This window comes from Syzygium oleosum, unplaced genomic scaffold, assembly GCF_021117445.2.
Source record: "Syzygium oleosum isolate NSW1041296 unplaced genomic scaffold, Sole_v2.1 Sole_v2.25, whole genome shotgun sequence".
Lineage (NCBI taxonomy): Eukaryota > Viridiplantae > Streptophyta > Magnoliopsida > Myrtales > Myrtaceae > Syzygium > Syzygium oleosum.
Window position 1 is genome coordinate 3,110,549 of NW_026607509.1, and position 21,393 is coordinate 3,131,941.

The window sequence follows — 21,393 nt, forward strand, 5'->3', positions numbered from 1 at the left end:
ACATTAACGATTGTTGTAAAACAATTGAAACGTGATTACTAGAACGAAAGGCCTTAACAGATATGATCTTTTTTTTTTTTATCGAAATAGCATACGTAGACTTTGATGTATCTCTTGTCTGCTCGTGATTACTTTTTGGCAATACGTAGTTTAATTCGTACATTGGATAAATTATGCTGGTCGAGGTTAAATGTATCGAATACGCAACTGCCATGTTAACAAGTACCAAAACAAAGTACCTGACGTCATAATTTTCAGATTTTTTCGTCCGTAGTCAAGAAGGGTTAGCCATGTGTTCATGTTAATCAAATTTATGCATCATTTGACGGCAAACTGAAGTGGGGCTGAAATTGAAGTTTGATTGAGCCAATGTACGAATTGACACCGGTTTAGAATTGGGTCCTCCCGAGCTTGCGATAATGAAGAGGCTAGGGTCCAGGTTCTAAATCTAGGTCGGCTTTTGTTGGCACCAAAATATAGATCGTAGGTAAGAACATAGACTGGTACGATGCCGTAGGGACGGCATCCGAGTGGTTCCAACACCAAACTTTCACCATGCCAATCTAGAAAAGGCGGAGACGGGTACGAATATGCCTAAATTTATAAAGGTCGGACCACGACCATTGGGTAATGTCAGTCTTAGACCCACACACTTAACCTAATCGCAATATTTAGCTTATTTCATTCGAGTTCTCACTTCTTTCATTTCATTTTACCAAACTCTCACTCTAGTGAATTTGTTTTGATTTGTACTATCGGGTTATAGCTCCGAATCTTCCGTGATCGTAATTTATGCTCTTTTCAGAAGGACATAAAGTCACAACGGTTGAGGAAATGAGGGGCGAAAAAGTGTTCGAAATGGCACCATTCTTGGAGCCACGAGACCGGTAATTGTATCGTCTTCGTGAAAGTAATACAGGGGGCCAAACAAAAGTGGACGATTGAAGTATACTGAAAAAGGGAAAGAAACTATGAGTGTGGAAGGAAAACCCATTCCCAACGAGTGTTGGCATGGTTCAAATTGGGGAGATTGGCATTGGAGTACCAATCTCTCCAACAACCGGATTGGAGAGTTGGAGAGATTGGTATCGCCCTAACATAAGCTAGCACACCGTCTCCATCCCAAAGTGTCTTCTCAAGGCCGCAACACTCGTTGCCAATATCATGACGGAACGGACCGTCAGTCGCGATGATAGGAACATGAAGACTTCCGGTCGTAAATAGAAATCTTGAGCTTTATAGAGCATGGTAAAGGCGCCACCTACCCCCCCTACAGGAGAACGGTTCCGAGATCCTTTCGAACACGGGCCCGGTTCGAATAGGACCCAGAGGGCCAGAAGGGAAGGATTTAGAGGACGCGGGCTACAAAGATGAAGATGCAGGGGGAAAATTGTTCAAAAAGTTATAAACCTATTGCACTTTTGCCAATTCAGTCATAAACCTTTTAAGTTTACCAATTCAGTCCTAAACCTTCTCATTTCTTGCCAATTGAGTCCATCCGGCCAATTTTGGCCAGCCGACGCTGGTTGTCCGGCCCACAATACGTGACAATTTTTAAATATTTTTTTTCAAAACTTTTAATATTTTTTTCGATCTGACCGGCCAGAGGGAAGAAGTCAGAAAAAAATATTAAAACATTCGAAAAAATTTATTTAAAATTTGCCATGTCAGCGTTGGCCGGACGACCGGCGGTCGCGTCAGTGCCGACCGGCCAAAATTGGCCGGATGGACTCAATTGGCAAGAAGTGAAAAGGTTTAGGACTGAATTGGCGAACTTAAAAGGTTTATACTGAATTGGCAAAAGTGCAATAGGTTTAAGACTTTTTGGACAATTTTCTCAATATTCAGCGCCTAGGATTTGGCATAAAGGAGACTAGGGGCATTGCCCTAATGGGGCAAGAGAGGAATTGAAACCAAAACCGGCCCAAGAGTTTGGCATGGCAAGTGGTGCAAAAGAGAAGGTTGATGGAAAAAGACGAGCCGAGTGAAGAATATGAAAGGCCTGGAAAACTGAGGTTCGGCTCCATGCCGTATGTTGACTTGCGGCAGCCAACCTCAAATAGAGGTATTGAAGGGCCCGCACAGGGAAAGTTCATCGTCCAGCGTTAACGCAGAAATGGTGCATACTTGACCGAATGTTTTCCAAGTAGAAGCAGTTCGATACGCGTCGGAAGGACAACAACGAGCCATAATCCGAAAGCTCGAGTACACACAAACACAAAAGGTTTAGGGTAAAATCGAGGGAAAGTCCGAATACTCGCGGCATCATCGGGCAACATTGGCGGCACGTTGCGGCAGAGTTGATTTGCACCTCCGCCAGCAAAAGAGCCCCAACAAATGGGTTCCGCCACAAATATTTTAATTCTCTTACAGGTCAGGCGATTGAATAAACAAATGCACAGGAGGATCGGATCATGACGATCGATCGACGGACGTCCTTATCCCAAAGAAAATTACTATAGTATCAAAGCCCGACGTCGATAATCTTCGAGTCAAGACCGCCGCGTCACTTGCGTCCTTATCAAACATGCACGCGTCCTCGTCACCTGAACCGCCAGGACAATCAAGGCCACACCCCCTCAAACCATCAAAAGCCCTCACCCTGTCTCTTAACTATAGTTCTTTTGACTGCTCCATAATTTTAATATCTACCATATATACACATTACAAGAAGATGGTTCATACGGTACACATACAATGTACAATTGTGTTTGATGCGCACAAGTCGGATCTATCGATCATCGAATCCAATGGTTAGTCGATTCCTAAAAATGTCAACCGTCCATATAAAATATGGATCGTATAAAAAAGACGGGTCCTGCCACACATTTAACAATAAATCGCTCCCCGACATAAATCAACTGTCAGGAGAGAGAGAGAGAGAGATGGCTGCCAGGCAGCAACTTTGGCTGGATCAACAAGGTGGACAATGCGTGACAGCGTGAGGAGGAGTCGGCAGCCGGCGGTGAATAACTCTTATCATGAGCTCCAACCGATGAGGCACGCGGTCGCAGCCTTTGAAACCTTTTGGATCCGACAGAGGAAGGGCACTAACCCCCTATTGAAAACTCATTACTCTGGTCCCAGGCAAAATCCATTATGGTCGGCACCGTATACGGTCCGAACTTTCTTCACGAAAGAGCTTTTGGATCCATTCGTTTGTCTCTGCATCGCCCATTTCCCACAAAGCTGCTCGGGCCGTTCAAGACAAAAACCATCATTCAATTCACCCCTCTCTCTCTCTCTCTCTCTCTCTCTCTATCTCTCTCTGCTTCTTCTAGTAGTTTGACCTCGCACAGAAGTGATGGTTTTAGGAGTCTGGTTTCGAATTGGAGCTGCTTGCTTTGCCAACAAGCACCGCCAGCTTACCCCCACGAAAGGGACGTGACGCAGTAGAAACAAATCGAAGACGAGGCACGGAAATTGCTGTGCACAAACATCCACTCTCTATCAAACAGGAGACTGTCGTCGGTCCGAAAGCCACGCCTGCCTGCCGAAAATGACCCGCTACTCGAAACCCACCACCCCCTCAATTTGGCCCGACCATCCCCGCAAAAGGCTGAACAATCGATACTTTGATTAAGGCAACCCCTGCCTAATTAGAGCAGCCCCGCCTAATTTTGACTCGGACCTGTACCCAATGTCCAAACATGGTAAAAACGGCTCCATAAATTGGCTAAAAAGCAAACCAAACATCACCCTCAGCTCAATTTCCTTATCGTCAATTGTCGAATCCGTACTAAAATGTACAATTATTTTCGCGTTCATCCCGGGTCATTGAAAAGGTAAACTAATGCTTAGACAAACTAAATGCCTTCGCATCGTTTGAATCCGTTGCAGCCCCGCCCCCGCCCCCCCCCCCCCCCCCCACAAGAGCCACCGTACCGTGGTGGGGTTTTCTCCCTGCGTCGTCGTTGTCGGTGTCGGCGAAAAGCTAGGTCGGAGTCGCAATCCGGGACGTTGGCATTGCCCCATCACCTGATCTGATCATCGCAACCACAGCCCCGCGACAGAATAGTTTTAAAGGAGGGGGTGCTTTCCATATTTTATGATGTATAAGTCCAATTATTACGATGAACGCTACTCCAGTACTATTGTAGAGCCCCCACCAAACCTAAATTTATAGATGCTGGGGTCCACGCAAATTGCAATTTTTAATAACCCATTGTGGAGTGACGTCATCCCCTTCGTTTTACCTGTCTCTCGTTGACTTCTCCACCTCCCCAAAAAGCCCCCCTTCGACGACCGCTCCCCAGAGATTTTATCCAACGCTCCCCCTACAGAGCTACAGCGGAGCTCGCGAGCGCCGTCTCCGTGAAATCCCGAAAATACCCCGCTCGCGCCCCCTCCGGTCCGTTAGCGCTGCTGGCAGAGCGTCGGGCCGGCGGGGCAGAGTCGTCAATTCGCGGCAGGAGGGGAGGGCTTTTTGGGGATCGGGATGACGGTTCGAATTTTCTCCTGAATGCTATATAAATTCTCGGCTCTCCACCCACGACGCCCGCCTCCACGGGGATTCTGATAATCACGCGACCGACCAGAGACATGAACACCGAGGCTTCCTCCGCCGCAGCGCCGCCGGCCTCCTCCGCCGCCGCGGCGACGACGATCGCCGCCATCCACGAGGACGTCCTCAGAGCCCACGTCTTGACGCGGCTCGACGGCCCCGCCCTCGCCTCCGCCGCCTGCGCCTCCTCCCAGCTCCGCTCCCTCTCCTCGGAGCGGGACCTCTGGGCCAACATGTGCCGCTCCACCTGGCCCTCCACAAGCTCGCCGCTCGTCTCCCGGGTCATCTCCACCTTCCCCGACGGCCCCCGCTCCTTCTTCTCCGACTCCTACTCCCTCCTCGCCGCCGCCGCGGCGTCCCCGCCCGTCGCTCCGGGCCCGGGCCCGTCGCGGCTGATCTCCGCCGTCGACATCCGCTACCGCGGCGACCTCATCTTCAGCAGGGCCGTGGAGACCGACGCCGACTCCGGGTGGTTCCAGTGCTCCCCGTTCCGGATCGACGTCCTGGACCCGAAGGACGCGGTCCGGACGGCGATACGCTTCCCGGACGCCGAGCAGGCGGGGCGCGAGCTCGGGGAGGGGCTCCGGCTGAGCTGGGTCCTGATCGACCCGGCGGGGCGGCGGGCGATGGACCTGTCGAGCCAGGCGCCGGTGTCGGTGCAGCGGCACTGGCTGACGGGGGAGCTGCACGCGAGGTTCGCGACGGTGGTGGAGGCGGCCGCCGGGGGGGAGCGGGGGACGGCGACGGAGGCGGTGCAGTGCGGGGTGGTGGTGACTTGCGGGGGCTGGGCGGGGGCGGCGGCGGCGTCGGAGGAGGAGGAGGGGAAGGATGGGGGAGGGGGGATGCAGGTGAGGGAGGTGGGCCTGCAGGTGGAGGACGGGGACGGGATGCACCTGAGCGGGAGGGACAGCCTGGAGGTCCTGGGGAGGGCGTTCGGCGGGCGGCGGAGGGGGAGGAGGGAGAGGGAGGAGGGGGAGCGGAGGAGGAGGTACGAGGAGTTCGAGAGGAGGAAGAGGGAGAGGAAGGAGAGGAAGCTGCGGACGGAGGGGACGCTGGACTTCTTGTTCGTGGGCTTCGGGGTCTTGGCGTTCGCTCTCTTCTGGCTGCTCGTCCTGTGCAGATGAAGAAGATGCCGAGGATGATGGCCGATTTGAGTCGTTCGTTGACCACCCTCTCCAACAGTTCTTTCAATTTCTCTCTCTTTTTTTTTTTTCCCTTATTTATGAAATTGTTTCCCTGTATATTTGGATGGAAGTTGAGATACAGAAAATATAGAGAAAAGAAAGAGGATGATGATGATTGATTCCACGGTATTTTCATCGATCGAGATTAAAGTGGCGCTTTTAGTGAATGTTGAAGGTGACGACGGGCTTGCTAAAATTGCAAGTGCAGACGGTGACAATTTAGTATAGAGGACGACTTCATCCGCAAGCCATGATCATCTTCCAGAGGATGTTGATTGAGGACATACACTGTTTTGTCAAAGGACGGTCGTACCATAGATCGCACTCTATACGAAAAGTCTCTAGAAGATAGGGGCTGCCGCGGACGTCGCTGCAAAGTGTTGAGTCTGAAACTGTACGACGGCGAGTGTGGCAATAAGAAAACAGTAAGCAGGCAGAAGGACAAACTAGGCATTTACAAAAGCCATTAGAACATCTCATTGCAGAACATTTTCCACCTCTCGTTCTGATCCTACATTGTCTATAGAGAACAAAAGATGAACGCGGAACCCTCTCTGACTGGTTGACGGGTCAGATTGAAGGAAAGCAAGAGCATTTACATGTTGACAATAGTCTGCCAGAAATTGTTTTCATAGACGACACAAAAGAGAGCTATGCACAAATGCGCTCCAATTCCATCAATCTGAGAGGAAAATCAGCCCTTTTTTGATTACTCACTTGAAGTGTACCTTGAGCAATGTCTGGTAGAACATGTCAACAAACTGATCATCCTGGAATAGAAACAAATCAACAAGTTTTTAACTGGGGCACAGACACGAAATAGCTCGAACACTTTCTAGTGATGTAGACGTGGAAAAAGGAACATAACTACGATACCACATTTTTCAATCTTTGCTTCAGACATGCGGATGGGCTTAGCAATTTAAGTAGCTACACAATTTCAGACTTATTCAACGATGCAGAAAGATGAGGCTGTCGAAGGCACGTATAACAGTGTATGATGATATCATACCAGGAATGGGCAATTGCTTGTGCAAAAACTACCCTGAGGAATGTCATCTATAGAATCTGATCCAATAAAGTAATCACAACACCGAAGAAGAGAGGTCAATTTATGTCTCCAGCAACATTCTGTGTTGGCAGTTGTCACCAACAAGCTGCACTACCTATTTTTCTCAATTTTACATTGACTTTTCAAAGGGTTGGCATGACCCCAGAAAAGGCGCTATAGTTTTACAGGTGAATGTGAGCTATAGAGAACAGCTGCCAAGGAAGTAAAGATTGCTTAAAGACCAGGGGGAAAAAAGGAAGTACCTGAACAAGCATATATCGAGATCAAACACCAAGAAAGTACAACACTGCAAAAAGACCAAGTAAGTATAGACTAACCTGAACAAGCATAATAAGTGCATCACGAACTCTCTCTCTGTTGATTAAGGGTCTGTCAGCCAGAGGAGTAGGAATAGGAGTCAGAGATGCTGATGGAGTGGGAGGAGGAAATGGATTAAGCAGTGGAGTTCCATGTGGGTGTTGCAAATTCAGGGGAGGACGAAGGGAAGCAGCGGTAGGATTTGAAGAAGCGATTGGAGGCATCAACAGTGCAGATGAGGAAGACGGGGGTGGTAAAAAGGAAGAAGGCTTGATTAGACGGCTAATTCGGTCGCTGCTACTGGTAAGATCAGAGGAATCATTCCGAGGTATCGGATAATAGGAAGATGAAAGAGAGAGATTTAGCATGTCAGGATTTGGTGCAGGAGATGAAGCAACAGAGGGTACAAGGGGAGATAAAGGCACAGTTGCAGCAGAATGATTGTGCTGCATAGACTTCGCTGGGTCAGCATGCTTTCCAATATTCATAGCCATCTAAATCAGGATAAGGAAGAAACATATCAGTCCGCCGAAAGATAGAATGGTATAGTAGTAAAAACTGACACCAACATTCTGTAAAAGTGAAAGAGAGATGGCATTCATGCAGCATTTGCAGTCCGATAAGATAATTACAACTACCCAGAGGGAAGCAATCATAACGTTTCACCAAAATTTTCTTCATGTTCGTTATTGAAGAAAAGAGCCTTGTCCGAATCGTAAAAAAAATGATCGAATGGGCTTAAGCCCTTTTATTAAAAAAATTTGAAGTTCCTGTCAAAACGAACGAAAATATTCTACTATTGTATAAAAAAATTTATGAATTAGCACGGATGACTTTTTTTGGGTACAAAAGTCAATTTGAGATGATTTTGAATTATCTATGTTTTTTTTAAAGATTTTGGGCATTTCGTATTAAAGCAGTCACCCATCTAACATTTAATGGTACCAAGAAAAAGCCAAGAGTCATACTCCAAAAGCCAAACCAGACAGCCACCAAAAAGGTTTTAGCCAACCTATAAATCGGTCTCAAACTGACGAAAGCACCATGCTCAAACTTTCAATACAATATAATCGATGTTAAATTATGAATGAGTAGGACTACGAGGAGAGAAAACTCAACATATTTAACTGATTATAGGCAGTTCTCAAAGGCTCAAGCTCAACAACCTATGGGTATATAAACACAAATTTGCAGGTTTGAAGGAGAGAGGATTACAAGAGACAAAAAAAATTTCTTTGTTTAAAATGCAAGACAACATGCATCTGCATCCGTGACGTGTTTACGTGCTCGAGTAGAATCTATACTGAAATCATAAATTAAGAACCGTACATTGAAGAAGTTCATAAATGCTGTTGAATCTTCAGGAGAATCAATCGCAGGAGCAGTTGGGGACGGCTCTAGTAGCGTTTCCATGACAGACATGCTCGAAACTCCTTCAAGTTCCTCAAATTCACTGATCCGCGTGTCCACAATTGAAAAAAAAAAAGAAAAGAAGAACAATAAAAACACTAGATATCATATCGGAGACAAATTAATGTCAACTTTTATCTTGTCCCAACGGCCAATTCAAGACTTCACAAGGAAATAGATACATGACATCTAAAGAGAACTTGTAAGGAAAGACCTCTTGACAGTTTATCATCACAACTTTTTCCTAGCTTTAGAGTTGGTCAGTCTAATCTGTGATTCTCATTAGTAATACAAGCATATTTCTCAGGCAGCCTGAACTTACTTCAACTTCCAAAATGTTTTGCATGAGGCGCCTGCAGTTTTTGCAACAAAATATAAACTCCGTTTCCCTTAGAATAACTATGTATCGGTGTAGACAATAAATTATAGGCACAGACGTTCATCTAACATTCATTTTGCTTCAAAAGCCTGACTCATCATTACCTTTTGGTTGAAGGCTTTGGTTTTGAGGGCACCTTTGAATACGCGCTGAGTATCCTGGGAAGAGTAAAAAATGTTAAAGGTAAGTCCTTCCTGTTTAAATACAATGTTCCAATGCCCGCTTATCCACACTCAACAAAAGCAAGATGATCATTCCATATTAGAAAATCTCCACCAAATGACAAATAGCAACATTAAATTTTCAGGACATCTCCACATGGAAAACCCACTAGCTCGACAGCTCTTGAGATTATTAGCCTGCCTTACTTCGTCATTCCAAATCCAGTTTGGAAAGTATGCGATATTATCGAATCTCAACAATAATTCATGAATTTTGAATGGTTTGTTTAGACGTATTGAGGCCATCCACAAAATCAACAAGCAACTAATTAGTTTTACAGCAGATTGATAAATGCTATTCTTACACGCCTTGCATATAAAATTGAAATGGTAAAAATCCATATAAGACGCCAGCATCGAAGCTTTTGTAACACATGGTTCATGAGCTCTCATGTGGCAATTCTGGAACATGTTCAATCTTTTGCTGGTATGGAAATATTAGAAACACATTCCCCGATTAGTGTCCATGCCTAAATAAGACAAATAATTGTTTTTCGTACTCTGAGCATGGGGTAACTCAGGTAGCAGTAGTTGCTTAATTATTAAAGTAACTGCTGGTCTAAGGTAAAACCAAAGTCAAACCATGTTTCCCTCCTAAGATTCAAAGTCCTTCTCACAATTTCTTCCTATATACTGTCTAGATGAAAGCAAACTAGATATCATCCATCAGTAAGTCTGTTAGTGGTGCGGCTCGCTCCCGGAAACCCTTCCACAATCCTGCACTTATAGCTAAATAGTTCTTAAAATGAACATCCAGAACAGAATAGCCTCACCATAGAGCCAAAATTAACAGAGCAGGCTTGATAGTTGAATGGATAATCTGTGCAACGGATGGCCAAACTGGTACAAGTTCTCACCTATTGCCAGTTTCACATGTTATATTAATCTCGAGGCTGTTAGCCCCTTAACCTAGTCTAATTTGCTGGTCCAGCCTAGTTTAAATGACATCATTTCAATAAAGTACCTTTCCCCCCTAAACCCACGTCTGTTTGGCCAACAGATGTTATTGGACGTTACTCTGATTATCCGTCCTGTCATCTGCATTGCCATTTCATCTTAAATTTTTAAATCACAACAGAAATTTAACTGGTACAGGAAACGAACAAGAAATGATACTTTACCTAGTAAAGAGATTTGCAACATCCTCACATTCACGTGGATTGTAGAACCAAATGCCATTAACTTCTTGCGCAGCGTTACGATACAACAAGTATGGAACCTGAACTTCATACTCAAAATCTCCAAGCAGATTCTCTACCAAATTATCTGCTAATCATAAAATAACATGCAATGCGTTACTTGACACTCATTTGCTAAAGAACATCATAATGTAAAAGCCATCCAATTGTGTCCATCATTGTTTCCCGAACTACGAAAGCTACTACCAGCTCATTTGCATCAAAATCTGCGTCTTATCACACCATATACCATGAAACATGCACTAAGCATGAATAGATGACCAGAATGCCAAAGAGAAAAGTCTCATTTGCTAGTAACGCACAGCATAGTATCCTGAAATCGAGGCGTCAAGCCATGAACACTAACCTGAGCTTCGCCTATTCAGCACAATGAACTGAAACCGCGGCTGAGTGTTCCTATTACAAAATGTCACGGACAGAGATCGTCAAACACAACAGTCAAGTAACTTTGTTTCCTGAAGCAGAAGAATACAAATTTTGAAACAACAGCTACCTCTTAACGACAAACAAAGATCCTTCGACATCCTTGCGACTCTGCAATCACCCCACACAACTTGCTCATTCTCAATGCAACAAACAGCCCGAAATAGAGACAAAACAACCGACTGTCGCGAAAACCTTCCCCGACTTCATCAGAATCCGAAGCAAACCATCCACAATCGACGCAAAAAAAGGGGAAATCACCTAAAGCGAGCGCACTATGGAGAATCACCGGAGAATCATTAGCGTCAACCAGACGACGACAAATCGTTCGAACACTCTAAGCGCACTACTCCGTTCGCGCACGCAGGCGACAATGAGAAACTAACCCATTGGTTGCTATCGATGTTGAATTCGTAGAGGGTGACGTGAGTGGAGGTGATCAGAATCTCCTCGATGCTCGGATCGAATCGCTGCAGGACGGTGAGGTTGAGCACCTTGGTGCTGTTCTGGTCCAGATTCGGCGTCAATTTCCCGGGCTGCGACATCACTTCGTCCGGCGGAAACCAGGAAAACCCCGACGGGGGGAAAAATCGGAGCCCCGAGGATCTCCTCCTCCTCCTCCTCCTCCGGCGTCCGAACCGGCGAGCCGAGGAAAACCGCGAGATTTGAAGAGCGGCGGAGAGGAGGAGGAGGAGGAGGAGGATTTGAGAGCGAGAGTGGAGCTGCGACTGCTTTGCTTCGGGAAGTAGACGACGACGGTGATACCGAAATGCCTTCGTTGGGAGGGTTGCGATGCCGGCCGTTGCAAAATATGCAAGGACGTCGGTCACGTCACCGGACCGGGCCGGGCCGGACCGCTTGAAACGGACTCCGGTCCGTTGCTCCCCCCCAACCCCCTACAGGCCGAGCGGTCCGGGCCGGCCCGGCTCGGAATCGACGTTCTGTGCGGGTCCGGTCTCGGATCGGGGTCACGAGTTATGTATATTCTTGGGAAAATGACACAATCGGTCCTTGAACTTTGACCCAATATACAACGTGGGATTCCTAAACTTTTAATTTGTTCAACGTGATCCCTGAATTTTAATTCCATTTGCAGTGTGGCCCAATGTGCAATGTGAGGTCTCTAAACTTTTAATTTGTTCAATGTGGTCTTTGAAATTTTAATCTAATTTGCAATATGATCCCTAAACTTTTAATTTGTTCTATATCGTCCATGAACTTTTGGTACATGTCTAATTTAGTCCATGAACTATATAGAATTGTTCAATGTAGTCATTCCATTAATTCAAGTTAAGAGACTATATTGAAAATGTGTCAAAAGTCCAGAAACCACATTGAACATATTAAAAGTTAAGGTACCGCATTGAACATTATGCTAAAGTTTATGGACTATATTGAACAGATTAAAAGTTCGAGGACCACATTATACATTAGATCAAAATTAAAGGATTGTTTGTGTCATTATCCCTATATTCTTTCATATTTGGGTCAAATCGGGTATCGATGGAGAGCCGACCCGTTGAAAAGGTACTTCTAAAATTAGATTTCAACCTCTTCGGAGAAAAGTTAGTCTTTAAACTCACACAGCAAGTTGGTGTGCTAAAGATGAAGAGATCGATAACAACGTTTAGCCATGGATAAAGAATTTGCCAACACATGTATAGCTGAAATGTTACATTAGCCAACAAGAAGTTTCCTATTCAACACAACTTCATACACTTAAGAATGTCCTTAACTCTGTATACAAGTCGAATTGCACCTTCCTCGTACGTCACTCAGACGCTAATCTTGGACTCGAACATGAAATGACGATAAAAACACAGATCACACGATCACAATTGCAAGAAAAGAAAGAGGAACGCCATGACGAGGTATTGCATTTGGTCGTCAGACCCTTCGGAGAGCCATGGCGGAAAGCACGACGAGCACCATGAGCAGGACGACGGCGATGAAGGAGCCCACCACCGCCCCGCTCACCTTCTGGCAGAAGTCGCCGAACTGCTGGCAGATGGCCAGCCAGTTCGTGTTCGGGTTGCCGTTGTGCGCCAGGTAGACTATGGCGGCCGCCGCCGCGCCGGCGGAGGTGGCCAGAGTAAGGGCCGCCTGCAGAAAGTCTCCACAATTGAGGAATTTTTCCACTCTTTGTCTGTATGTCAATCAACTGCTATTCAGACCATTTTTTCAACCTATTTCGTCCGAGAGCGTACAAGTATTCTAAGGTCGAGATCGTACATTTCATTTTATTTAGTGTAAATAAAAAGCGCGACTTACCGTGTCGAGGATGAGGAGGAGGAACCGGGGCCCGACGGCACGGGGGCGAACGATCGTGACGATGGAGAAGGGGAGTGAAAGCACCAAATAACCACCTACTATTGCCATCGCGATCACGAAAAACCTGCATACATGAATAATAAAGCACCCCATATCCTCTAAGTAAGTAATATGCATGAAATTAGTAATCATTTTACTTATTAATCATAGGATTAAGTGTACCACATCATTGGTGAATCCATATGTTCTTGAATCTCCATAAAAGCCCATAATCAAATTTTGTGCATTGAGACGGAGTATTATTGTAAAGAGTTCGCTCACTCAAAAGCCGGGATGTCATCGTAGCTGGCTTGGAACTGAAAGAACTGAGTGAAGAAGGGGAGCGTCTCTTCGCTCGTCCCCATGGAGGCGGCGGTGGCGAGAGCGGTCACGATGGCGCATATCCTCAGGATGAAGTCGAAGATGGCGATCCCTTTCCTCCATCCGTCGGGCCTCGGCGGCGGCAGAGGCGCCGGGATGAGCGGCGCTTTCCCTTTGGAGGCGGCGCTCGTCTCCTGCATCTCGATCGCGATCGCATCGCCGCTCTTCATCTTCCCTTCTTTCTTTTGTTAGGGAGAGACACACGAAGGATTGGAATGAACTTCGTCCGAGCCCAAACTCGAGCTTAGGGTGATGATCTGAATGAGCTGAGAAGAAATAGGTCAAGCTTGGATTGTTTGATGAGGACGCACAGGGACTGAGCTTTTTATACAGCTGAGAAATTATGCTGACTCCAAAGGGAAATCAATTCTGTGGAATTTAAATTAATGATTATGTGGGTAAGAGCTGGAATGTTCAGTTGATTATGAAGAGGACTAGAGGAGTTGGTGCTAACCTCTCCCATAGTGGGAAACATGCCTTTTGATTCATTCATATCCTTCTGGTGTTTAATAAGTACAGAGAAAAGTTTGATATATGCAGACGTATCGGAACATGGATTAGTTTGCCCTACTTCAAGATTTGAGTCAGCCAATCCATGACATAGAGAACGGATCGAATTTCTACGCCCGCGATTCGTCAACCGGACGAGACCTCGGGAGAATATTTCCCTAAACTTTGGTCTATGTGTAGACACAGAAGCTCGATGAACGGGATGGAATCACTCGAGACCCATTATTGTATTATACGAGATCTTTATGCACATCGTAATTCGAAGTCAAAACACAAGCCATTGATCTGGGTGCTCTTGATTCTCTTCGCCCAAATCCTGGTCGTGCATGCAATTATGGGATAATGATACAAACGGTTCATAAAACTTTGGCCTAATGTTCAATTTGATTCCTGAACTTTTAATTTATTCAATGTAGTCCCTGAACTTTAGCCTAATGTTCAATGTGGCCCTTGAAATTTTAATTTGTTCAAATTGGTCCCTAAACTTTTGGTACATGTTCAATTTAGTCTCTAAATTATATGAAAATGTTTAATTTGTCCCTGAACTTGAATTAATGGAAGGACTATATTGAACATTTTCATATAGTTCATGGACTGAGTTGAACATGAACCAAAAGTTCATGGATGACATTGAACAAATTAAAAGTTCAAGGACCACATTGCACATTGGGTTAAAGTTCATGGACTATATTGAACAAATTAAAAGTTCAGGGACTGTTTGTGTCATTTTCCCTGTAACTATTGAAGGCAAAAAGCTCGTGAATTAGGAAATTGGCATATGATGATTAGATAAAAAGAATATAATTTTCCAACATTTGACTAAGTTTATATTCTCCTAACCGAACAACTAAACCCCCCCAGCAGTCCTAATCCAGCGGGGCAAGCACTGAGATTTTCTTGTTTCTCTTCTTGTTCTAAAGACATCCATGTGCATCCACCGGAGAGACGTGATCGGTGATTAAAGAAATGGCTTTGAGTGTTGGAGCAGGCCCTTGGATCTCCTTTGAAGAAGAGGGAGCCAGTAGTGGTTTTCATCATCAAATTGACTCTTCGAAGGATCCAATAGAGAATTTTTTAAGATAGAAAAAACTCGTAAGTGGAAGAAGTAATGAAGTTATGGGGTGGTTAGCTAGAATCGGTTATTTGAGTAAGGGCAAATGACATAAATGGTCCATGAACTTTTAGTACATATTCAAACTAATAATTGGACTATATGATAAGGTCGAATATAATCTTTGAACTTTTAATTCATTCAATATGGTCTCTAAGTTTTTGGTACATGTTCAAATTGATTCTTGAACTATTCAGTAGGGGTGTCAAAAGTACCCGCTCAAACATGACCCGACCCGGACCGACCCGATCCAAATAAGGAATATTCAGGGAACACATTGAACAAATTAAAAGTTCAGGGATTATATTATACATTGGGCAAAAGTTCAGAGATTATCTGTGTTATTATCCCTTTGAGTAATATAGGTATCGAAACGGGTAGTCTCGGAATATTTTTCTTTTCGTTATTCAATCTCGTTATCGAACTCCTTCTATTATGCAAATCCGATCCCACACATTCAAATATAAGTTCGATGTGGTCCTTTGTAACGAGTTAATGTCAAGTGACTTGCTTTATTCTACGTGGACCAACAAATCAGCGAAAATCGGCACAAAAAAATATGTGAATTGTCACATCTGTATTATTTTTCTAGGTGTAAATCTTCTTTTCTTCAATTATTTTTTTTATTTTTCTGTATCTTTTTTCCGTTCTTCTTCTTCTTCCTCCTTCTATCTCAACTATCGTCATCGCCCATGTTCACCGTCGTCCATCATCCCATTATGAACTAAGGCGCCGTTTGTTTCACGAAAAATGAATATTTAAAAAATATTTTCCTAAAAATGATCGTTTATATCGTTTGAAATAAGCGGTCAATCAAATATATTTATATTATCGATAATAATTTCTAAATATTTTCGCGAACGATGAAAATATTCATTTTTTTAAGCGATACAAGCGATTATTTTTAAGAAAATATTTTTAAATATTTTTCAAATCATTCATTTTTTGCGAAACAAACGAAACTTAAGTTTCAATCTTTTTTTGTTTTGGACTGACCATGTTGGGGACAAAGCATGTAGAATTTTCCAGCATACACTATTCATGTTATTTTTGGCTACAACTAACATTTGAAGTCCTACATAAAATTTGTGAAAGTTTTAGCACTCGATTATACTCTGTGATAAATTTTAGGATTTGATTATATTTTTGTGATAATTTTTAATATTTAATTGTACTTTTTAAAAGTTTTGAGACTCGATAACCCATAAGTTTTAGAGCATGTAGTAGTGTACTTATCCCATTATTATTTATTCTAAAAATCATCTTTTCCAGGAAAACGGAGCACAGACCCAAAAAAAAGAAGAAAAAAAGAAAAAGGAAAATGGAGTGAAGGTGAAGCGATGACTGATGACACATCCTTCTCCTTTTCCTTCTTCCAAACATCCAGATCAAGAAAGCGAGCATTTCGCGAGCGAACGCAGCAAGCAGTAGTGCAGGGGCATCGCCATCATCTCCCTCGTCGTCGTACCATCTTGCCGTGATGTAGATGTGTTACCGACGTCGTCGAAGAGAATATGGTGATGCCTAGGATTTGGGCTGGGTGGAACCATTCGAGGGCGAAAGCCGCGCTCATCTGGGTGCTCTGCTTCGCGCTGTTTCACTTCCTTCTTCGCATGGCGCTGCACAATTCATTGCCGGGTCCCGTCCCCACCCCGTCCTCCGGCGCTTCATCGGGTATGGTTTCTTGACTTGCTTATGTTCTCTCCTTGAACCGCCCACCAGCTGGCTCTTCTTGATCTGCTTCGGGGATTGAAAGAAGTTGCGTGCTCGAGACAGATGGAATTGGGACATGGGGGATATGAATTTTCTTCGTTAATTATCCTGATGATCTGATGTAGAAAATCAGCTTTACCGATTGAACAAAGCTAACCCACATTTTTGGCTTCCTTTGGCAAAAAAGAATTGATATAAGGATATGTTAGTTTGAGCGTGGAGGACGATGTTTGCTGTAGCTAATTAGACAGAAACAAATGGTGGAAGGGAACGAATTTCGTTTACCAAGAAGGTTTAATTGGTGCAATGTAGTGGGTTCCTGTTTCCAGGCAAGATCTCTTTGCACTGGAGTTAAAATGTGGCTGTATGTAGAAACCCAAAACTCACCTTTGTATGACAAGTATCGTCGTGGTATTCCTTGCTTGGTAGGCTGCTTAGTTAGCGGTTTTGTCTTGGACTTCGTTGTGCGAATCATGCTAGGTATACTAATACAGGTACAAAAAAATTGTAGCCAGTGATGTGGTAAATTTTTAGTGACAGTGGTTACTACCCACTTGTTTAAATGCTCATTTGCGTATGTGAGACTCTTAGCCTCATTGTCAAGTCTTACCGGTGGTTTCTCAGCTTAACAAACTTCTATGCACTATTTTTAGGGCTCCAATTTGAAACTTCTAGCTTCATAATATTAGAACATGCACTCTTGACATGTTCATGTCATTCATTTGAATGCGCCCTTTTATGGTTTAGAGATAGACTTTTGTGAAAATATCTTCATTTCAAAGGGCTTGCGACAGATATCCCAATTTCTAACACAGAGCGGAGGTTTAGATTGTATGATCGAATGGCAAAAGACTTGGATGAGCATGGGGCCGCATTCCTTAAACACGGGGAGACCTCCCAGTCATTGTCCCTCTCAGAACTATTCACTTTGGTGGATGGAGCTGTGAAACCCGTACCTAAGGTAACTTTCCTGACGATTTATCTTTTACAGACGACGAAGTTATTTCCTACTTTTATGTATCATGACAATGGCACTGCTCATTTGTCCAGGTTGCTAATCCTCCTGTCCGAGCGAATGTATTGTACTTAAGTTCAAAATACTCAAAACCCATAGCGTAAGAGCTCAATCATATGCTTCATGCTTATTTCGTCTTCTTTATGGTTTTCTATGGCTAGTGTATTACTAGAATCATACCTGTCGCCACTAAATTGATGGAGCATGTTCTTCTGAGTCAATCGAAGCTTAATCAGGCTTTTGATTGTCTACTTGACATATTGGTATAGATCTTGCTACTGGCTAGTACTCTGTGCTATTGTATGTTTGCTCTGCTTGGTCAGTTACATCTAACAAGTTATTGAAATCTATTCCACATCTGCTCCTCTAGCTATACCTGGTAACTCTGATATGTATGTCGGAGAATGGCGGATTTCATTTCTGGTTCTATTAAAAAGCATTTGACAAGACTTAATCTGTATCTTATGCATGACTAATTGCAGGGATTCTGTACGGCAATTATTTGGACCATATTTTGATAAAGGTAGGCTTTTGTTTACAAATCAGTCACTTCTCTAGCAGTTACAGTTTGGAATTGCTTGTTGCTCGAATTCTCCTTCATTTTAGTAAGCCTAATTTTTCTATTGGCAAGCTAACTGGGATCTTTGTTAGCAATCTGGTTTCAGAACTCTAGTGTATATCATTTTAGCATGTTCCATGCCTCTCATCATATCTCTCCTGTTCCAACCTCTGAAGACGAGGTAATTTCCGCTTTACGAGATTTTCTTCTTAACACAGAATCTTCTTGGCCTTGGTACTGAATTCTTTTAAACAGATTGAAGCTGAAGCTACTGCTGTGAGGGCAGTTGCAGACGCTGTATGCCCTTTGAAGATTGTCTTGGATAGGGTGGTTTTGACTTCAACTGGTGTGCTTCTCGGTTGCTGGCAGGTAACTTCAACTCTCAATCTTCAAGAGCTCACCTCCCTCATTGACAACTAATTGCTATTGGCTCTCTGTTTCTCAAAATCTTTGAAAACTCTCCATGGGTTACTGAATGACCACACGATGATCTTTTTCATGAATTAATGGCCAAGTTGCTTTAAATGATCATGCTGCTTGACGTATGTCCAGGTTATCTCTGGGACCGATCCTATCTCCATACGTGCAAAGTTGAGAACTGCACTTCCGCATGCGCCAGAAAAGCAACTTGTAAGTAGAGACAATTGCCTCCTTGTTCAACCTGTTCTGTGAAGGAGGTCTAAGAGTCAATCATATGAGAGAATGGGAACTATCACGGTCTTTGTGTCTAAATGGCATGAGCAAACAGCTGGGTTTGAGTGCTGTAGGTTCTGAAGTTCTACTTGTAATCACAGATACATAAAAATGATCCCGTGGTAACTCTGTCATTTTCCTCCGTCTGTATCATGTAAATAAAATGGCTTAATTTAGGAGGGCAGGATGTAAACCTGTGATTCCAATACTTAATGTTAGGACAATGGTATCTGGTAATCCTTTATTTTTCATGGAAGCATGTTCCTTTGCCATATATCTATGTACAAATGTCCTAAGTTTCCAGTAATTTTACCAATTTCAATGTGCAGTATGATGCTGCTATTCTTCACACATCCTTTGCGAGGCTCTTGGGTCCTCCTAAAACCACTTCCAAGGTAATAATTTCATCTGATACATTATGCAGTTTATTTTGCTGGCTAATTCACATTCATTGGCACTAAATTGGAACTAAAAATAGAGAACAGAAGAAAAAGAAATAAAAGGAAGGAAAGAAAAGGTAGAGGCTCCCTTTTGGACATGAAGAGTAGTACTGCCATCTCTATTGTACTCGACTAGGTCTACCTTGAGGTTGAAGAGATGGTGACATTTTCTTACTAAGTATCAGTGACATTCATGATTGGGCAGATGAACTAAATTAGTGAGCAATGGCTTCAGTTAGATTCTTCCATAATGTGGAGGAATTTGACACCATTTAAGACTATGGAAAGCGCATGTAGATTCTTGTGTGAATATTAAGCTTTATTAGTTATGGCCTGCCCTGGGCTCATGTTCATGTCATAGTTCTTCAGGACTTGAGTACAAATTCAGATCAGCTACAGTTCTTCCATGATCTGGTTGCCGAACTAAACAAGAAACTTCGAGGATCTGAGGTCGGTTTCTTGTTCTTTATTTTCGGAATTTTTATACTATGTCACTGTGATAAAATTATTGTGTATTTGTTATCTGTTTAATTGAAATATTGCTTGCAAGTGTCTTATGTGCTTGGTGGCTCTCATGTTGACAAATGTACTATCAAAGTCACATGAGATAGCCCCAGAAACTGCCATTCGAAATATGAAACGACCTGTGACACCACTCATTTGATCATTTTTTTGCAATCTGCATTTTTTTTGAAGAGCATGTGCGTGAAGGGAACTGTCCTCTAAAGCAATGGGGCCACTGACTTCTCTTTGTGATGGAGGAAAGGCATACCAAATATAAACTCAATAATGGGGGACAATTTTGCATGAGACAGACAAAATTTCCTTCATCTATTCATTCACGACAACACTTTGGGGATTGGAAGTAGTTTGCGAATTCACAGTGTGAGTGGAGCGAACTTTGTATATCTGAGTAAAAACTTTCCCTGAACAGTCAGAATGAAGTTCTATTGCCAAAGGAAATTTCGTACTTGTCTGCATTAAATGACAGAGCTTGGTAATTTCGTAGCCTCATGTTTTGTGAGATTGAAATTCATGTTTATATTTATTATCTACCAATGTACATATCATTTCCTGTTGTAATTTATGGTTGCAACTTCATGACCGACACTGGTTGCAACCAATTTGGAGTGAGATTAGATTGCATAAGATCTTGGGAATGTTGTCCGCATCATTACAAATATTGATTCTAAATCACGTGGTGCAAGTTCTTATGCCGATCAACATTTCGATTCCTCTCTTCACCAGATCAATTGTTTTTCTGACAATCTGTTGTATCTCTGTCCTGAGACCGTGCAGGCATTGGTGTCTGAGCTCTGGTATGTCGAGGAATATGACGTCTTGGCTTTAGCAATGGATGGAAGAATGAAAGTTCGGAGGTTCCAGCTTGGTTGCACCGGAGCCTAGGGCGTTTTATCTGCCGCACTACATGTAAACAATACAACGCAATATACATAACTCTCTGGGTTGAAAGCTCTTGAATACTGATCTTTTGAACATTGCTGCGGAATATAGTGAAAGGACTCTGATATACGATAACTTCATATTACCCACTCCTTTAATGGATCATGAGTGCATCTTACTGTTAAGATGAGTCTGTTATAGCCACCACGAAGACAAATGTTACTTTCTTTCCAATTGCAACTTCATTCCTCTATCGCAATTCTATCGCCTTTATGCCTTTACATGTCCCTTGAGAGGCGTGCACTTGTGAAGGCAAAAGATCAAGAGAAGATGCTTATTATGCATTTTGCAGTGGATACTTGAGCAGAATGAACTGCTTCAACCTAAAACTAGTCCTTTTTTTCACTCTATAATAATGCATCCATATCTTCTTGATTAATCACAGTATTCATTCGATTATGGTAATCATCATTGCTGTGATTAATTATTGTTTTGGTTCTTAAAAAGATGAAGAGACATCAGATGAATTATTGCACGCAATTTCCAGTGCCACGACTCCAAAGCTATA

The 21,393-nt window shown here is 43.4% G+C and overlaps 4 protein-coding genes across 6 annotated transcripts; 2 read left to right on the forward strand and 2 right to left on the reverse strand.

Moving 5' to 3' along the window:
- The first annotated feature begins 4,542 nt into the window (after positions 1–4,542).
- On the forward strand, positions 4,543–5,628 carry LOC115671496 (probable F-box protein At2g36090). Its single transcript, XM_030593080.2, has one exon. It carries the CDS (start codon positions 4,543–4,545, stop codon positions 5,626–5,628), a length of 1,086 nt encoding a protein of 361 aa, XP_030448940.1.
- A 513-nt stretch (positions 5,629–6,141) lies between these two features.
- Positions 6,142–11,467, reverse strand: LOC115671495 (mRNA-decapping enzyme-like protein). 2 transcript variants are annotated; one of them, XM_030593079.2, is made up of 8 exons: positions 11,076–11,466; positions 10,760–10,800; positions 10,613–10,662; positions 10,189–10,333; positions 8,951–9,004; positions 8,387–8,510; positions 7,078–7,551; positions 6,142–6,458 (listed from the first exon to the last, which is right to left on the reverse strand). In XM_030593079.2, exons 1-8 carry the CDS (start codon positions 11,232–11,234, stop codon positions 6,402–6,404), a joined length of 1,104 nt encoding a protein of 367 aa, XP_030448939.1. In that variant the 5' UTR covers positions 11,235–11,466; the 3' UTR covers positions 6,142–6,401. The 2 variants fall into 2 exon arrangements, with proteins under 2 accessions (XP_030448939.1, XP_056158871.1); XM_056302896.1 differs by having other exon boundaries at positions 6,398–6,951; positions 11,076–11,467.
- Positions 11,468–12,566: 1,099 nt separating this feature from the next.
- On the reverse strand, positions 12,567–13,550 carry LOC115671499 (casparian strip membrane protein 1-like). Its single transcript, XM_030593086.2, has 3 exons — positions 13,282–13,550; positions 12,961–13,084; positions 12,567–12,792 (listed from the first exon to the last, which is right to left on the reverse strand). Exons 1-3 carry the CDS (start codon positions 13,548–13,550, stop codon positions 12,577–12,579), a joined length of 609 nt encoding a protein of 202 aa, XP_030448946.1. The 3' UTR covers positions 12,567–12,576.
- A 2,811-nt stretch (positions 13,551–16,361) lies between these two features.
- LOC115671497 (uncharacterized) lies at positions 16,362–21,078 on the forward strand. Of its 2 annotated transcripts, none has more exons than XR_004004613.2 (10): positions 16,362–16,675; positions 17,509–17,675; positions 17,765–17,829; positions 18,212–18,252; positions 18,381–18,469; positions 18,544–18,657; positions 18,841–18,918; positions 19,311–19,376; positions 19,783–19,871; positions 20,721–20,870. XR_004004613.2 is itself a non-coding variant. In XM_030593082.2 (10 exons), the coding sequence occupies exons 1-10, from the start codon at positions 16,516–16,518 to the stop codon at positions 20,826–20,828; spliced, it is 969 nt and encodes a 322-aa protein (XP_030448942.1). In that variant the 5' UTR covers positions 16,367–16,515; the 3' UTR covers positions 20,829–21,078. The 2 variants fall into 2 exon arrangements, 1 of the variants encoding a protein (XP_030448942.1); XM_030593082.2 differs by having other exon boundaries at positions 16,367–16,675; positions 19,791–19,871; positions 20,721–21,078.
- Positions 21,079–21,393: the final 315 nt, after the last annotated feature.

What these genes read in the sequence shown, in the direction of transcription:
- LOC115671495 (XM_030593079.2), bottom strand. Translation starts at nt 11,234, where the DNA reads ATGTCGCAGCCCGGGAAATTGACGCCGAATCTGGACCAGAACAGCACC. An exon ending in GTTGCAAATCTCTTTACTAG is followed by an intron (nt 9,005 to 10,188) that starts GTAAAGTATCAT and finishes TACTCTTCCCAG; the next exon opens with GATACTCAGCGCGTATTCAA. An exon ending in CATTTATGAACTTCTTCAAT is followed by an intron (nt 7,552 to 8,386) that starts GTACGGTTCTTA and finishes ATCCTGATTTAG; the next exon opens with ATGGCTATGAATATTGGAAA.
- LOC115671496 (XM_030593080.2), top strand. Translation starts at nt 4,543, where the DNA reads ATGAACACCGAGGCTTCCTCCGCCGCAGCGCCGCCGGCCTCCTCCGCC.
- LOC115671497 (XM_030593082.2), top strand. Translation starts at nt 16,516, where the DNA reads ATGGTGATGCCTAGGATTTGGGCTGGGTGGAACCATTCGAGGGCGAAA. An exon ending in TGCTTCTCGGTTGCTGGCAG is followed by an intron (nt 18,658 to 18,840) that starts GTAACTTCAACT and finishes ACGTATGTCCAG; the next exon opens with GTTATCTCTGGGACCGATCC. An exon ending in AGAAACTTCGAGGATCTGAG is followed by an intron (nt 19,872 to 20,720) that starts GTCGGTTTCTTG and finishes GAGACCGTGCAG; the next exon opens with GCATTGGTGTCTGAGCTCTG.
- LOC115671499 (XM_030593086.2), bottom strand. Translation starts at nt 13,550, where the DNA reads ATGAAGAGCGGCGATGCGATCGCGATCGAGATGCAGGAGACGAGCGCC. An exon ending in GATGACATCCCGGCTTTTGA is followed by an intron (nt 13,085 to 13,281) that starts GTGAGCGAACTC and finishes TCATGTATGCAG; the next exon opens with GTTTTTCGTGATCGCGATGG. An exon ending in TCCTCCTCATCCTCGACACG is followed by an intron (nt 12,793 to 12,960) that starts GTAAGTCGCGCT and finishes GACTTTCTGCAG; the next exon opens with GCGGCCCTTACTCTGGCCAC.